Source organism: Callorhinus ursinus, unplaced genomic scaffold (assembly GCF_003265705.2).
Source record: "Callorhinus ursinus isolate GAN/ISIS: 27379988/994484 unplaced genomic scaffold, GSC_fseal_2.0 scaffold54, whole genome shotgun sequence".
Taxonomy (NCBI): domain Eukaryota; kingdom Metazoa; phylum Chordata; class Mammalia; order Carnivora; family Otariidae; genus Callorhinus; species Callorhinus ursinus.
In genome coordinates this window covers 12,831,878-12,851,038 of record NW_027397116.1, presented here as the reverse complement: position 1 = coordinate 12,851,038, position 19,161 = coordinate 12,831,878, and the positions used below count along the sequence as shown (strand labels likewise).

At 33.9% G+C, this 19,161-nt stretch overlaps 1 protein-coding gene across 3 annotated transcripts in view; it reads left to right on the top strand.

The window, feature by feature from the left end:
• Nucleotides 1-19,161, top strand: part of BRINP3 (BMP/retinoic acid inducible neural specific 3) — a 390,160-nt gene that overhangs the window by 307,284 nt on the left and 63,715 nt on the right. For all 3 annotated transcript variants that reach the window (XM_073884043.1, XM_073884044.1, XM_025892239.2), the window contains exon 7: nt 17,612-17,834. In XM_073884043.1, the coding sequence (XP_073740144.1) occupies nt 17,612-17,834 (223 nt within the window). The remainder of the gene's footprint in view (nt 1-17,611; nt 17,835-19,161) is intronic.

Here is a 19,161-nt window from a genome sequence, read left to right as displayed (position 1 = left end):
AATGACAGCAAATACTAATATTTAGAAAGAAAAATGTACACATATTGAGTGTGGGAAAATTCACAAATCTAAATATAATAAAAATGGAGTAACATAATGTGTGCCACGGTATTAAGTCCAAGCAGGAACATGTGATGTCCCATTGTTCTCTGTGACTTAGGAATTCGAGGTCTATAGTACTATATGCAGAACCTTTGAGGAATATGTGTTACAGAATTTATAATATTTCAGCTTTTAGAATAATAATATGATTTTTTTAAGATTTTATTTATTTATTTGAGAGAGAGAGAGAGAGAGCACAAGCTGGTGGGAGGAGTAGAGGGAGAGGGAGAAGCAGACTCCCCACTAAGCAGGGAGCCTGACATGGGGCTCAATCCCAGGACCCTGAGATCACAACCTGAACCAAAAGGCAGATGCTTAACCAGCTGAGCCACCAGGTGCCCCAGAATAATAATAAGAAATTTTAAAAACAAAAAATTAAAAAAAAATTTAAAAACATCACATTCCAACCTCCCTAGGACTGTGTAATAGGCTCATGTGCTTCAGGAAAGATTTGTTTCTAAAAGAACTTAGGTAAGATCAGGCTTGGTTATCAAATTAATTATAAATTCTTGTTTGAAGTTTAGAGCCTCTTGGGTTTTAGTATGGTAAATAGGGGCCTGTGGGATTAATTACCATACTTATTACTTTCCTGTCTTTCTGTTATTTGGTAATTTTATGTTTTAATTAGAATTATGTGTTAGCGTCATGGAATTTTTTTTCTAAAAAATAACTTGATATTGAATCCCAAAATAATTTCAATGACACATATATTGTTGTGTGTGGGTTTGTTGTCACTGCATAACCTTGTCTGTCTGACTACCGCAGAAGTTGCATATCGGGAGAGGTATACTTCCATGACAAATCACAAACAAACAGAGATGATATTGGCCTAGTGGTCAATGGATAGTTAGTAAGGAAAGTTGTCAACCCATGTTATCTTTTGGTAATGCTGTCATCTACAGCTATTTACAGAGGAGGCCTCCTGTCTCATACAATTATAGCTCTAGGGAAAGGAGTTAAAAAACAAAGCCTTCATGTTATGTGTTGATTGCAAATGGCTGTGTTTGGCCAAATGTTAAAGAAACAGATGACCTCTCTTCGGGACACAAAAAGGATAAGCTCTTTTTGGGACATTAAAGGGAAGAAGTCCAGACATTTCAGGCTTTCAGACTTAAAAGAGCTAACTGCTTCTAGTGTCCAAGAATTATAAAATGAAGGAAGAGAAAGCCTAAGAGATACATGTTCAGTAAAAGATCAGAATAAGAATGTGGTCTTCTGTTAAAATCTTGATAGCTTCAAGGTAGTTGGTCCCCTTTAAATCTAAGACAGGCAAAAATGTAAAGAGATGTAGCCGATCTAAAAACTATCTCTGGAAAAGAACTGTGAGTTCAGTTACTGGTAAAGGGGAATCATAAAAGGAAGAACCTCCCAGAAAGTAAAACCAGGGCCTAATCAAGGAACACTTTCCACCTCCAGGGTAAGGAGTCCATAGAGTGTGTTGGAAGGTTTCAGGTTGACTATGAATAGTGACTTCTTTGTGTCTTCTATTCAAACTCTTTACAAATGGTACTGGTAATTGTGGTTATTTTGTCCCAGTTACACCATTTATAGTAGGTATGAGAAGCAAATAGATAACTCATAAATAATAAATAATAAATAACTCTAGTTTGTTTGACTTGTAGACCAACGGGATCCATATCTGAAATTGATTCACAAGTTAGTCCACATATCCCAGTGATGGGATATTTGGGTCATCTTCCCCAGGGAGAGTAGAGTACATTCTATATGTAGGAGGAAGAGAGGAAAGGGATATTTGATGAGATAGTAAGGTTTACTCAATATTCTCTTTGCTCCTTTATTTTTCCTGGTCCTCTTGCAGTTACGTGGTGCAAGTGACAAGTATTAACAAATAAAGCATCAGTGCAAGTAAAGTGTGTGATTTACAGACTAAGGCAGTAAAAACAAACAAAACACACGCTACTTTCTCTTCCCCTACTGTGAAGACCAAGAAGGCCTTATGTTCCAGCATTTGCACTTAGAAGAAGGTAGAGCCTTCATAAGCCTGGGATCCAGTAGAACTCACTGCTGATCCACTTGGCCTGTAATAGGAGCAAAAAAGAAGGGTTGTTGTTGTTTTAAGTATGTAGGTTTTGAGGGATAAATTTTTATAGAAGCAAAATGTAACCTCTCCTGACAATTATAATACATATAAGAGAAGATGAATGATAGATGATGATAGATAGATAGATAGATAGATAGATAGATAGATAGATAGATGATAGATAGATAGATAGATGATACTGACAATAAATACATAGATTTCTGTTAATATTTTTAGTGTCCTATAATGATTATACTTTTTGTTTCCTTAATATGCAATAGAAGAAAGAAAACTATAATTTGTAATATATGAGAATTGTACCTAACCCTTTCTTGAATAATTATATTGATTGCATTTATTTGTATAGAGAAGAAACTTTTCTGGTCAATGTCTAATGTTTCCATGGGTTCCAATACAATAAACATTCTTTGAAATTAAGTAAGGTATTCTGAACAACTAAAGTCCATTGGAACATAAAAATAAGTGTATTTTCATTTTAGTTCTTTGTGTTTTGCCCCAGTATATGAAAGATGGCAAGATATTTTTAAGTAATATATCTTTGGTAAATTACTATCATAATGCTTGCACAATAGTGAGGCATCACGTTATTGAACATTTACTTGGGAGCTTGAAATATTGGTTCTATTGTAGATCAATCCCTCTGATAACAATTTTACTAGCTTTGCAATTTGCTATTTCAATTTAATATTGCCAGTGGTGCTAGACCTGCTATTACTTTTATTGCTTAGATTACTACTGAAAATATTGTTGTGAGAAAGAAGTAATATTGCCATGATTTTATTATTAGACCACTTTTCTTATACACAATGCCAGGATTCTACAAAAGCATGAGGCTCTCAGACCATACGGTATCATTTATATCTTTTATGACTGGCTCTCAGAGTTCTCCACTAAGAATAGTAATGGTGATTTTTCAGAGCTATGATCATAGAAGCTCACCATTACATCAGATCAAATAAATATAATGCTCCAGGTTTGAAACTTGGCAGTACATTTTTGGGGAAAATAATCAAATAATGGCTGTCTCAGTTTTGTTTTTCTGCCCCAGGTAATTCCAAGATAATCACTGATTTAAAAAAAAAAGGCAAGATTATCAAAAGCATGCAGCAACTGCTAAATTTAAACTAAAATATGATTTTTATTTTTGATTATTATGCTTGGATTATTTGAAAAATTAAACATTATGTGTTACATTCTTGGGAAATGATTATCACAAATTCCCCTTCCCTCAAATTAGTAGGACAACTAACAACTATCTGCTGTTGATAAGTACATAAAATATGATATTGCTTCATACTATGAAATTGGTCCCATTGGTTGTTATCATTAATCTATAATGTTATTACATATAAAACATATTATTAAAGTATTACATATAAAACATATGTAGCTATTTTATATGTTAGCTACATATTATATGCATTCACTACCTAACACATAAACTTTGAATACGACAGTTTATATGTATGTTATTCTTCAGAGCAACATTTCTCAAAGTGTAATCAAGGGAAACCTGATGGTCCTTTTGATACTTTTAGGAGGTCCACAAGATTAAGCCTCTTGTTATAATGTTACCGAAACATGATTGCTTCTTTTTTCACTTTCATTCTCTTATGAGTGTATAGTGGAGATGTCTAGAAGCTTCCTGTTGTGTGATATTGTAAAAAATTGAATGCAGAAACAGATATGAGAATCAGATGTTTTCTCTTAGGCAAGACATTAAAGATATTTGCTAAACTGCGAAATAATGCCAATCTTTAAAAAATATATTTTGTCTTAAAAATATAGTTATGTTTCAGAATGTTGCTTATATATAAAATGTTGATTACTGTTATTTTACATGAATTACTCAATATATATTTAATTTGGTAAATTCCTATAAAATACCCACATAAACAAAAGTCTGTAGGGTCCTCAATGATTACTAAGAATATAAGAAGCTCACAAGATAAGAAGTTTAACAACTATCATGCCACACTTTTTCTTGCCCATCCTCAGTTACAATAACCTGTGTATTACAGAAGACAGGTCATGGTGCCTGTGCCGCTTCATGGAATTGAGGAGATGTAGGACAAAGTCTCTCCTTGCCGTTGGGTTTTCTCTCATAGTTACAATACGGCTGCTCCACCTTCAGGTCTGCATTTCACTCAGGAGGATGCAGGAAAGGACTGGAAGGAAGAAGAGCAATGCCTAAATCTGCAAAGCAAAACTTTATCAGTACCCCTGACACCCCCTCCCCTCCCCTGCAGATTGCTGCTTTTGTTACACTGGCCAGAATGTTGTTATAGATCCTCCAGAGGTTGCAAGTCATTTTATATTTGATCCCATTGCTGTCAATAAAAATCAATGTTCTGTAAGAGACAATGGATATGGCAGGAAACCAGCCACAGCTGCCTCACCTGCTTTCTTCATCTGAACTTAGTAAAATAAAGCCACTAAAAGCATATGAGAACAAGGGGCTTGAAATGGGACATAATGCTTACATGAGGAAGGAACTTGGAAAGGGAGGGAATGAAAGGGATAGACAGAGAATTAGAAAAACATCTAAATCCACTTAATCTCGAAGCCCTGGAATAGATGGAAAAGCCAGAGGCTGTGGACAGGTCCAAGAGGCTGCATGCATCCAGCCACGGTAAAGATGGAGCCTGTGGAGAGGTGTTTGGAACTTGCTGTTTCTGGGCAAGGCACAATTCCTGCCGCAAAGGCTAAATCTGTAAAAGCCACCATGTCACTGAATTTGGGGAAAGAGTGTTTCTGTCATGTGTTTATTGTAATAAACTTCTGAGAATAATGATTTCCCCTTCATATCTGCCTTCCACATCCCACAAGTTACTCTGACTGACAAACTCTATCCTGGAACTGTTCGAGGAAGGGGATTTTAGGAAAGACTTCTCCGCTTGGGACTGGTGATGATAGTGCCAAGTTCATAGCAAACAATTGAGTACCACTGCCAACAGTCTGTGACATGTAAATGCCACGTCCGAGATGTTTAAATTGGGAATAAATAGAATATGCATGAACAATTAGCAGAATCGGATACCGTTTTTTTTTTTTAATGCCAAGTTCCTGACAAACTTAAGTAATATTATGAAAAATGTTTTGGAGGCACACAATACAAAGTACATTTGGTTAGCTGAATCCAGGTTAAAAAAAAAAAAACCTTCAAAAATTAAGAAATATGAGGAAATACTTTCAATTCATGCATAATAAAAGAGAATATGACATCTCTTAATTCTACATAAAAGCTAATATATAAATATTAGCTGTGGAAGGAGTTAGTGTAAGTATACATCCTAAATCACTATATTATATATAATAATTCCTATATATATTAATTTTATACAAGCATATACATATAAACATATGTTCAGGCATTTATTTTTCATCATAGGCACTGACTGTCTTACTGAACATTTTATCATATTTTTTTATGCTAGCAGATACTTTAATTACATGTAGGACTTTTATAAGAAAGGAAGAAAAACTAAAGCAGATTTCAAATGAATATCGTACAGACACATAATGGCTTGCCTTCTCTATCTTTCCTAGTTGTCCGTAGAGACATTCCATCTAGCTGCTGGAGATAGCCTCCTTGCCTTGACAGTTTCCCTGTTGTTTCTGTGCACAATCTTGGTTGCTTTTTTTTCTCAGAGGTTTCACTATTTGAGAGGTGTGTTTACTCTTCGTCAAGGTTTGGTTTTCCAAAGCTCTAAAACAATGCCTTAAGCTTCTATCAAATAGCCAGGGACTCAGATAATTTCTTCATAGTGCATTAAGAGTCCTACCTATACTTGGACCTACACTGGGAATTTACTGTATCAGAATAGTTTAATATTCTTTATGCTTATTGGTAATTTAATTATAAGTTTGCCAAACTGAACATTATTTAAAAATGGTGATTTTTGTTTATATAGTTTTAAAATTATCTTGTCTGAAAATGCTTTATAATAGTTAAATAATATGTGCATTAGTATCATTTTAATAATTATATATTTTCATGTATTTTTTAAAGATTTTATTTATTTATTTGACAGAGAGAGACAGAGCGAGAGAGGGAACGCAAGCAGGGGGAGTGGGAGAGGGAGAAGCAGGCTTCCTGCAGAGCAGGGAGCCCGATGTGATGTGGGGCTCGATCCCAGGACCCCGGGATCATTACCTGAGCTGAAGGCAGACGCTTAATGACTGAGCCACCCAGGCACCCCTATTTTCATGTATTTTTAATAACATGATAACAACGTAGTATATCAAATACAAGATAGGGGTGAAAGTTCTTAGTTTAAGTACTAATGCAACTTTTCTGTACACCTATGCTTATAGGGAAAGCACTAACCTTCTTTGGCCTCCATTTTAATTGTTGAAAAGGAGTAAAAACTTGCAAAAAAAATGAACAGGGGAGGGTGGTGCCAGACATCCTCTTCCCGCTTTAAGAGAAAGTGTATATCCTTTGTGTATTGCTGGCTATTGAAAGGCTATGATATAAAGGCTCTTACTGGGGTGCCTGGATGGCTCAGTCTTTAAGTGTCTGCCTTTGGCTCAGATCATGATCCCAGGGTCCTGGGATCGAGACCCATATGGGGCTCCCTGCTCGGTGGGAAGCCTGTTTCTCCATCTCCCACTCCCCCTGCTTGTGTTCCCTCCTCGCTGTCTCTCTTTCTGTCAAATAAATAAATAGTCTAAATAAATAAATAAATAAATAAATAAATAAATAAATAAATAAGGCTCTTACTTCTCACGATCGTTACCTTATCCTGGGTTTCTCTGTCTGAGAGTAGGCACATGGTTTCTAATGAGCTTGATCTCATAGGCAGATGTTGCTTGTGAGTTCCATAGTTTCTCTCTAGGTATGACTTACAAGGCTTCATACCTGGAGGAGTATATTCAACATCTCGAAGTCACAGTTTTAATATTTAGACCATGGACATAGCAATAACTACTGTGTAGAATTAAGAGAATTAGGTGCCTACAGGAGCACTTGATACTTAAAAGATATCAAATGTACATTTTCCTTATGCAATCATAAATAGCTACTTTTAGTTTTGCTTTTAAACAATGATTACCTTTTTTGGAAGACATTTTGAATATTTATCAATATTCTGAAACTTACCTATACTGTAATTTCACCGCCTGAAATTCATTTGCCAGTTTCTCACCCGTAAATTAAGAAATTTATCTATGTTTTTATTTTGCAATGTTGCGTTCAACCTGAATTCCCTTTTTCCATAGTACTATTCAAGCTTAGAACTATAATATGCATCTTATGTCAATTCTGTTTTCTCACATGGGCAACATGTAGCTTCATATTTTATATGACTAAACTCAAACTCTACTTTTCCAAATTAATTATTCTGTATCTGTTTATATTTAGCTTCGACCATTTCTCTCTGGATCTCGTCATTTCGTTTAAGCCACTGAAGAAGTCATACTATATGTAATGTGTTGTCTTAGGCTTTGGAAGGGGAAAATACAAAGAAAAGTAAAATGTCCCAACCCTCAGAGAAATATAAAATGAGCTCACCTTTTATATTTCTCTGAGTCTATTGTTTTCCTCATTTTTTTCCTCATGGTTGGCTCCATGTAATAATTCCATAATTCAAATTTATTTCACATCACATCTCAATAAAGTCGGCCTGCCCTACTGTGCTGTTATGAGGTTAGATGTAATAACATTTGTGAAGTCTACTAAAAAAAAGTACTTTTTAAATAGAGGAAACAATAATATTTTCCCCCTGTTAACTCTCTTTTGTGTTTTTTTAAGGTAGGAGTCATGCTTTTTTCACACTTGGTTTGTTTTGGACTCTAATGAATAACAGTGTCACTTTGAACAATTTACTGAACCTTGCTAAAGTACTTTTCCGCATTATCAAAATGAAAAATATAATAGCACCTATCCCCAAGGACTGTTGTAAGGATTAAATGAGATAATCCACGTAAAGTGCTCAGCATAGCACACATAGAAACACTGAATAAATTAAAAGAAGAAAAATAATAACTAGCATTTATCACTAATGATATTAAAGGCATTTTATTGAATTTTCATGGTAATTAATTTAATTTACACATTAAACCCATGAAGAAAGTACTATTGTTATAGCTACAATAATTATTATTGTAGTTTTAACACTTAACTAGCACAGTGATGGGCACACAGTAGACAATAAATATTTGCTATACTTTTGTTAACTCTAGGTTATAATTACCTTTAAGGCTTCAATTAGCTGTATTAGTAAACATTCTTTCAAGAATAGAATCTGACCACAGCAGAAAAGGAGTTTACTTAAAGACATGGATTGGATAGCTCACAGAATCAGCAGGAGGACTGGAGATTCTGGCTCAAAGGCCATGTCAAGAATACTACCTAAATCACATAGCAAGAGCAATTTTTTGAGGACATCGAGGAGCAAAAGAATCTACAACTGGCATCTCTGATACCCCAATGCAAATTATTGAATTCATCATTATCAATAATGTTGCTAGATAATTCATTTGATGCAACTTCCAACATTTGTACATCTTTGTTACAAAGGTTGTTGAAGGAGCAGTTCTTCATTTTGGAGAGAATATCCAAATGTGCCAGAACCACTGACTTAGAAATTTCATGCAGGCATTGAGTAGTTCAGCGTTCATAAGATTTATTTGCAGTCTTTGTACACAGCTAAGGTATGGGCCAGAAGCCAGAATACATGCTACTTGTGTTTTTCATATCTTTTCAGTATGAATTCATTAACAAAATACATCCTGTGGCATGATGAGATGATCTATGTTCCTATGAAATAAATTGTACCACAGAGGCTGTGAGATGATTGAACCCCAGAATAAAATGAGAATGTTTAACTCTTGTACCTGACATATGAAAGAAAACTGCTTCTGGTATATTCTCTGTTTAAAATGATAGAGAAAACAATTTGTACCAGAGAAGAAGCTCTATCCCTAGTGCCAGGAGTCATGCCACCAGTAAGCTACCACATCTGGAATAGCAGTTTTAATTAGAGTTGCTCTATGATTAAGCTGTAGCCAACATGGTGAGTTAATTGGAGATGGAATATGAATACTATCCTCATAATTTTCAGTACTGAATGGATCTCTAATTCCTGCAATTATGTCAAGTATACAAAACAAGCAATATCACTTTGGATTTAGTCTTTTGGTAGGAAAGGGAAGCTTCATTTTATCCTTCCTACCTAATAGACTTTATTTCATAATACGTTGGGGAGCCAATGTTCTCCTATTTTAATTCTTTAGTCAGGGACTAGGAAAATAAAGATGGCATGAGTTAAGGTCCCACTGGACCTAATTTGAGGGGGAGTCAGGGAAAACCCAATTTACTGTCTTATTTCTATAAGGCTACACACTGATTCCTGGAATATTCTGGCATTCAGGGGCCCTAAGAATTAATTCACAATGTAAAAGAAAGATTTGCCCTACTTAAACTGTGTTATAGGAGTCCCGAGGCTTTGAAATGATCCAGGACTGGGAGTTCAATAGGGTCTCATTCTTCTCTCTCATGATGACTCAAGTCAGGTCTTAGTCACCAGACTTAATTTTTTTTTTTAATTATACAAATCAAATAGGACCTTAGGGCAAGGGTCCTGATTTAAATCCCTGGGGACCATGAGCTGATGAATAAACTACAAAATTCCTACTGGTTAGACCTTTCTAAGTAGCACACTGGACCTGTTATATATTACAATACCTATGTTCATTGTACCTCTGATGATTAATAGCTGCCACCAGGCCTCAGTCACAGAGTATTAATTGTATCCTCATTGAAATCAGATTTTTCCTGATTTCACAGATTTTCACACTAACTGGCATCCCAGCCTAGAGAAAACAGCAAAGTATTCATCAGAGATGTCAGCATTCTTTTCACCAATGTGTGTAATTTTTTTTCTCCAATAAAAATCAGCAAATTCTGGGGCGCCTGGGTGGCTCAGATGGTTGGGCGTCTGCCTTCGGCTCGGGTCATGGTCCTGAGGTGCTGGGATCGAGTCCCGCATTGGGCTCCCTGCTAGGCGGGGGGCCTGCTTCTCCCCCTGCCTCTGCCTCTCTCTCTCTCTCTCTCTCTCTCTCTCTCTCTCTCTCTCTCTCTCTGACTCTCATGAATAAATAAATAAAACATTTAAAAAAATCAGCAAATTATTGGTAGCCTATTGGAAAATTAATCTTAGAATAGTTTCAAAAAACTTCCCTGAGGCATGATGGGTGATGGAAGTGGGGCGAGATGAGCGTTGTCTTCCCAGTGAAGGTTACTGCTTTGATTAAGATTATTACAATGGCTGAAAGCAAGACAGCATTAGTCTATGAGACAAAGAAAAAGGTGCTGTTTCTTGGAGGCAAGGAAATAATCATTAATGATTAATGCTTTGAATTATTCTGAGTTAATTTCAGTCCTCCCGTATATCTACCTTCCAGTTCCCATGTTCCCATGCCTTCCCAATCAGTGTTCTTTCTAACTTTAATTTAACAGATCTGGCAGGAATTTAAACTCAATCTTGGGATCAAAATTTGTTTTGAAGCCCTACAGCTGCAAGAGATAAAAGAGTCCTTTAGCACAGTCTTTGAAAGTCTCCAACATTCATTCTATCCTTTGAGAAGAATATAGGAATTTGAGCTCTCTAAGCAAGCCATCTCTATTTGTAGTAACCAACTTACCCTCAGTCTTTGAATTTTTCATGTTCTTCATTCAGTTCTATGCAGGCACATAGTCCCAAATGCTGTTTCCGCACATTCTAGATGAGCACAGGTGGTATTTCTTTTGTCAAATTTCCACCCATAATACCATATGGATTTAAAAAGCCTCTGTCTCAACTAGTCTAGGACACCAAGTATATGTTCTCCCTATTGCACACAAAAGCTATTGCCAAACCACTTTGGGTACCAGTATTTTATTTGCCCAGATTCTTTGCTGCAAGTAAAAAAAAAAAAAAAAAAAAAAAAAAAAAAAAAAAAACAAGCTCTAGCTAACCGAATCTTATAAGGACTTTATTAAAGCATAGCATTAAAGTATAGCATGTGGAATCATCAAGTAATCTAGAGAGGCATACTCTTGCTACATAGTCAAGATAAAGTCAAAAATCTTGCATAAGACTTATTTAGTGAGGTCATCACTGCTAACTGCAATAAATGCTAGACAGCTCCAAACACTACCATTACTGTGGTAACCACTACTTCCTAAGAGAATTGCTCTGGGCATCTTTGCTATTGCATCAACAGCTTAAGATTCCAAAAATGGATGGGTACAATGGATTCCTATTGTTTATATGATGCACCCACTCTGTTTCTGCCTGGGCACTGGGAAAGTAAAGACCTGAGTCTTGCAAGTTCTGTAGTTAAAGCTCTGTTTATGTAATTTCTCAAACATTTGATAAGGAGTTCATAAACAGGACAATCCAATCAAGGACAGATCAATTGGACCACCGTATTAAAGTATCTTAATATAAAAATATGCTGTATCTTTCAGAGAAAAAGAAAACTGGAAAAACACAACTTATTTCTAGGCAGCTGCTGGGGAATTAGGATCAGTTTTAGATTTATGCCCTTGTGGACCCACCACTTTGTAGCCTCATAAAATTGGCCAGTTCACAAGCTATTGAACAGACTTGTCATTTACTTTATGCAGCATTATAGTATTTTGTCAATTTCAGTACAAACTTTATTCTCATGACTTATAGAATGGTGTGAATAGACTTACATTGATATGTGGCCACTCAAAGTCATGCCAGTGATTCACTGTAGAAGTTGGGAAAATTCTAAAATGATACAAATCATTCAAATAGTCCCTATGAAGTGTTTGGATTAAAAAAAAAACTTTGTAAAAGTAAAAATTGAATAATTATAGTCAGAATTATGGAGTGGGTCAAAATTTTTGTATTCATTGTCCTCTCTCAGGGGTCAGATTTTCACTTCAGTCCTTGGTAACTTTCTGCCATTCAGGACACTGATTGCCTGAATTTTCTCTCTCTCAACTTTTTTTTCATATCAGCCCTCTTCCTACTCACACATCCCCACTTGTTTCTCAATTTCTTGTGTTACCTATTTAAGGCCACAATTTCTGTGGTGTCAAGGTTTGCAACTAATTGAGGCAAATCTTTGCTAGTGAAAATCAGAAGACAGAAGAATCCATGCTATCTTCTAGAAAACTGACTCTCGAGGAACAAAAAGTAGCTTTATAACAGGGTGTTCTGGTTGGGCAGTAACTTTGAAGACCAGTGATAGGCATAATTTGATGTTTATTTGTCAGCTCTGGAGGTAGTACTTATCATAAGGATAAACCTATTTTAGACTAAACCAACAAATTAATAAATAAAAATCCAGCCATAGAAACAGAATGTATTTTTCCATGTGTTCAGGGTATAGTACTGCATTCAACGTAAGGAAGTAGTGTATGCTTTATTAACTTATTGCTTAACAGGAAATTTGTGTTACTGTAGTTGTTATTAAATATGTATTATTTCAGAAAATCCTGCATTCCCAACCATAAGCAGAAGAGATGAGTGTGAAGGCACTAGATTGGTAATGTCACAAAATCAGAGATGATGATGCTTTCTGTTTAAAAACGTTTCATAGATTCTTCAGATATATCGGACACACATTTTTTTTTTTTGCCTATTACCTATTTTCATTTTAAGATGCCCTGTGTCCCTGCATATTTCACCAGATATTATACAATATTTTATTATTATGATGACTATTGCTATACTTGCAGAATAATTAAAATTGTCATCCATAAGGAAGTGTCATTTCTACTGAAAGATACTTTGATTGTCTCAATATGTTAATTGTTTGGGGAAAAATGCATGAAATGTGAAACTAGGAGGCTTTTACTTTTCTATTAATAAGCAATTAAATAAGATCACTTTTTTTAAATGTCTGACACATAAGATATGCAAATAGTGTATTGACAATTCAAAAGTATTTTTTGGCTATCTTTTTATATTGATTCACAATATTTATTTAAGTTCTAATCTAACAACACAGGCATATGAATTCATAAAAACCATAAAAGCACCAGTTTCCTCTCTCAGTCCTTCTTAACCATAGTCCTACTTTCTAATGGAAGCAGATTCTGTTTTGGATTATTTTCATGGATTTATAACTCAAAAAATTTCTAAATAATAATGAAAAATACCTGATTAGTTTTCTACACTTCTGAGGAAGTACATTACATGGTCTCAAAGCTCTAGAAAATTTAGAATGCTTTAGGGGGCACCTGGGTGCCTCAGTTGGTTAAGCATATGACTCTCAATCTCAACTCAGGTCTTGATCTCAGGGTGATGAGTTCAAGCCCTGCATTTGGCTCCACACTGGGCATGGGGCCTACTTTAAAAAAAAAAAAAATGCTTTACAATACCTATGAAAATATATTCTAAATCAGTTCTGAACAGAGATTCTGAATATTTAAAAATACATAATCAGTGATATTGGTCAGTGATTTTCATATTCATCAATATAGGCAGAAACACAAATCAGGGTTTACATATTTATGACTGGTTATTTTACACCCTGAAATTTTCAGTTTTCTACTCTTACTTATTTAATTCAATTGTGAAGCATGAGAATAGAGTACAAACGTATAAATACATAAGATTGATATGTCAATGCAGTAGTGTTAATAAAAATTTTAGCTAACAGAGTTATGAAAGTAAAGATCATCTGTATTCTACTTACATAACGATGCCAGTAAAATTTATGTAAAGGTTTATTGGAGGGACTGTATTAATATTTAAAGCACTTAAAAGAGTTCTTGTCAAAGTAAGAAATAATGAGAGAGACACAGAGAGATAGGGATGAGGAGAGAACAAATTAGTTCCAAAATTAGCTAATCAAATATCAGGTGTTACCTAGAGTTACTATCAAGGGAAAGGGGGGAAAAAAGGAACAAAGCTTGTTCAACGATTTAAAAAAAAAATACTTCATTTTGAATGGAGAAGTAGTAGCAGTATAGAAAGTCAACATGGTACCTCTCTAGTCTTCTTATAACTTACTGGAAAATTGTCACCTAGCCTAATTCTCTTTGCCTCCATGGAATTCATTAACATCATGCATTTCTTTCTGCATTATTTTTTGCTTGATGTGAATTAGTTTTGTTAAGAAGATTGATTGACTATAAATTCCTGCAAGCAAGAGGATGTTTATTACCATTATTATTATTGTTGCTGTATTATTTTGTTTCCCTATAGTCCTCAAGACCATGCAGAGCAAAAATGCTCAGGTGGTACACACTTAACAGGTATTTCCAGATTAATATCTCTCTAATAACCTAGATACTAAATTTAGCTTTTCTAGGTTCTTTTTATATAACATTAATTTGTTTTCTTTTATAAATTTATTCACCCCAAAATGTATGTCTAGTCATTGCTTACTTGCCATTTGAAAAGCAATAGTACTTTATCTTTGACATGGCTTTTGGCAACTACTGTAGGATAAAATGTTACCTTGCATCCCCTAATCATTGTATTGTCTCTTTGTAGTTATGTAAATCCCTAGATTTATATGGCAATTCTACTGTATCATTCAAATTTCATGTTCACAGTCTATAAATATGGATCTTACTAATTGCCAAGCACAAAAGAAAAGATATCCACGGGAATATTTCTGGAGATTCTCTTGATTTCTAAGTAGAATGAATTTCAGAAATGGAACATGTTATTTTAATATCAGAAATTATCTCATGTCATTTGCCATTTAAAAAAATAAAAGGTTTATCCACAGTCGCTCTCAAAGACTGAAATATCTGTATGCTCTGTGCACAACAGGTGTCCAGTAAATATTTTGAGTGACTGTCAGTAGTGACTCCTAATGACTTCATAATGAAGTAATTATTCAAGGGCCATGTTAAAACTGTGTCTCTTAGAAATTACATAGTGACAGTTTTCAGCTGACATACACTATGACATACACTTCAGTAATATAAAATGCATTCTATTTTAAAATATTATTTAACTTGAATAAAATTTACTAATTTAGAAACTTTCAGAATAGTATTATAACAAACAATGAAAATAATTAAAGTGTGTATAGCCATGAAACAATAAAGTCTTATCAAAAGTGTTCAAGTAAAAGATGGCAATGAAATGAATGATTAGTTTTCAAAGTGACGGCATCTGCTCTGTGAATAATCCAAGAAATGCTTTCCAATTTCCATGCATCAACTCTTTTATTCAAAAGAGGGAATTTCTCAAAAGAGACATATGGGACCAAACGACACATAGGGTACTGTGAAATTGGAATTTTAAAATGCATCTCTTATTTATACCCCACTTACTTAAAAAAATGATTTGAAGCATATCAAATGGCTACATCCTCAAAAATCTTCCTTCATAAATCATTTTTTTCTTTTGTTTTATTTTTTTCCTTCTTCTTCTGGTAAAAGTCGATACCATAAATGTCCAAAAGATGCCAGAGTGCTGTATTCATTTGCTCTAGGTGAAATAACAACTCCAATACACATGACTATCATTTTCTGTTAATTGCCAAAAAATTTTATTTGCAGCATTGATGAAAGGGTCTGGATCTGAATATTGAAATAGCCCTAATACATAAAATAACTATAAATTAGTTGCTCTAAATACGTATATGTATTAATGTAATTTGCCCAAGTGAATGGCATAGTTTAAGAAATGACAATTTGGAGGTTTTAAAATAGTGTGTTAGAGACACTGCCCACATCAAGAAACGGCTATTCTATTGACACACCTTATCCAAATCCAGTTAAATAAAAGTAGCTGCAACTGAACATTTGAAGACAACTGTTTTTGAATTGGATATTTAAAACTAACTAAATGGTAATATAAAGAGCTGTTTATAACATCATACAATTTTAAAGTGAAATGAGATTATGACCATCCACAATGTTCTATTTCAGTTTCAAAGGAAGAAAAGAAGGCAAGGAGAGGCTGAAGTTTAACGCATACCATGTAACTTTTCGATGGGTAGAATAGTGACTAAAATATCATTTGTCTCACTTGCCAAATAATGCTTTTTCAGCCACTGAAAACACTTTAGAAATCTTGTGGTGGGTTCATGTGTTTGTGGGGAGGAAACTCAGCTATCTACTACAGTGAAATGGATGTAACATGAGAGTCTCAATAAAACTGATGTTTTAACGCAATAGTAAAAGCAAAAAAAGGGGCTTTTTTTTGAGTCCCTGTTGATAATATTTACTCTGGAAGAAAAGGCGAGATGGGGGAAAGGCTATACTACCTTTTGCTTGGTGTATGAAAATGTTTTTATTGAGGTAAAATTATATAACATAAAATTTGCCATTTTATCTATATAGTTCAGTGACATTAATTACATTAACAATGTTGTACAACCATCACCACTATCTTTTTTCCAAAAAGTTTGCATCACCATAAACAGAAATTCTGCTGCTATTATGCAATAGTGTTCCATTCACTCTTTCCTCACCCCCTGGTAAATTCTAATGTATTTTTTATCCCAATGACCTTGATTACTTTAGATATTTCATGTAAGTGGAATCATACAATATTTGTCTCTTTTTTTTTGGTCTGGTTTATTTTATTTACATATTTTCAAGGTTTATTCATGCTTCGACATGTATCAGAACTTCATTTTATTTTTATGGGTCAATAATATTTATATATATATATATATATATGTACACCATAATTAGCATATATATTCATGTATGGATGGATAGTTGGGATGTTTCCATCTTTTGGTTATTGTCTCAGCTACCTTTTGTGTCTAGATAATTAATAGACCTTTAGATAATTGCTTGTTTTAGTGTAGCATCAACTTTTGTTTCTTTGTTGGTTAATCAGACATTTGAAAAGAAAACAATTTCAGATATAATAATTATCAGCACAAAAACAAAAGCCAGAATTAGAGCTTTAAATTCTTTTTAATTTTTTCTTTTTGGTATACACTTTGTTTTAAACTGCTTTGTCTTGACAACTTAGAATATGGTTAAAGGGAATAACTAGAAGGCATAGTTGAATATTGTAATTTTCTATTTTAAAAGCTTTCACTTTTTCTTTGAACATTAATATAATCATTTACTAATGAATATATATATATTTTTTTCTATACTGAGTTAATGAAAATATTTCTTTAATATGAAACACTTAGAAAGGATTCTTAATACTAATGCCAAAAATGAAAGCTAGATTAATGTCGACTACTTGTGGGAGAAAGTTCATTCAAATACCATCAAAAGGAGAACATGGAAAAATTAAATTCAGCTTAAACTTTCTGGCTAAACTATTTGTTTTAGTATAAGTTATTTTAATTATCTTCTACCATGAAAGTTCTATTTTGAGGGGAACAAAAAAGAAAATTCTAAAGCATGAAAAAAATCAGAATTTGCTATTAATCTGCTACACACAAAATAATAGCATTTGTTTTTATATTAACATATTAAATGTGTTTGGGGAAAAGGGAAAAATAATTGTTTTATTAAAGTATTTAATTTTAACATTTTTCCAGATGAATTCAAGTTCTTTATGAAAAGGCTACCCATGAATTATTTCCTCAACACCTCTACCATAATGCATTTGTGGACAATGGATTCTAATTTTCAGCGCCGCTATGAACAACTGGAGAACAGCATGAAGCAACTATTCTTAAAGGCGCAGAAAATTGTACACAAGCTCTTTAGCCTTAGCAAGAGATGTCATAAACAACCCCTCATCAGCTTGCCAAGACAAAGGTAAGACATTTGTGGCAATATAGACAACTGAGGACATTGTTTTGACGGTGAGCTCTATTTATTTTCTGAATGCAGATGTGGTAATTATACATAGCATGCTGTTATAATTTATATCATTAAAGAGAACTTGAAAACAACATTTCTCTTAAGTCTCAGAATAATAAATTTTATTTCCAAAGCAATAATCCAATGGAGAACCCATATACTGACACTTCCTTGTTTTTCATTTTCTTTTATTATCAGAATCAGGAAATCATTGTCTTTTGTGTGGTAGTTAACTAATAATTGTATTACAGTGAACAGAAAAACACAAACCCTACAGCTATATTGTAAGCATAGAAGTAAGCAGGGCCACAAAGTGAAATTTCTCAATATGTAATTTTCAAATAAAAGAATTTAAAGTTCATTTTCTTTGAGCAGTGTTCATAATAACATGAATAAACATGAATAAACCTCATTCTACATGAATCTGACAATTGCTGGAAAAACTTGTAATCATTTATATGAATAATGACAGACTATTAAAATATTTGTGTCTGAGCTAATTTTGTGAGGCATAGTTTTTGGATTTTGCAATCAGTGCTATGAGAAGTTGTATTTATTTATTTGAAGTCAGATATTTTTTAAAAATAGCAAAATAAAAAGCTAAGGAAAATAGGAAAACATCAGGAAACAAAACTGCGTCTGTATTAGTATCTCTGTTATATAATGCTTGAATTTTGACTTGATGCTTCATTATGAGGAGAAATCTATAATTATAGATTTTTTTCACTGAAAAAAATGTGGAAGTCCATACATTTTTTAAAAGTTCAATTTCAAAATAGATCATTGGCATTGTTTTTATAATTCAGTGGTTTTTAGGATACTCAAAATTTATGCAAATACCAGCTCTTGAGAACATTTTTGTTGTCCCAAAATGCAACCCGGCACCAATTAGTAGTCCCGCCCCATACTTGCACACCCAGCTCGAAGATATTTGCCCCTAGAAATTTGTCTAATCTACTATTTGTCCCAATAATTTGCCTATGTTTGACATTTCATATAAATGGAATCATATAGTATATGGTCTTTTGTGACTGGCTTCTGTTACTTAGTGTAGTCCTTTCAAGTTTATCCATATTGTAGCACGTATCAGCAGTATGGGTACATTACATTTGGGTTATCAGTTAATTATTTGAAGGACATTTGGGTTGTTTCCACTTTGGGGCTAGTAAGAATAATGTTGCTATGAACATTCGTGTACATTTTTAAGTGGACATTGATGTTTAGTTTTCTTGGGTATATACCTGAGAGTAAAATTGATAAGTCATAAGATAACTTTATATTT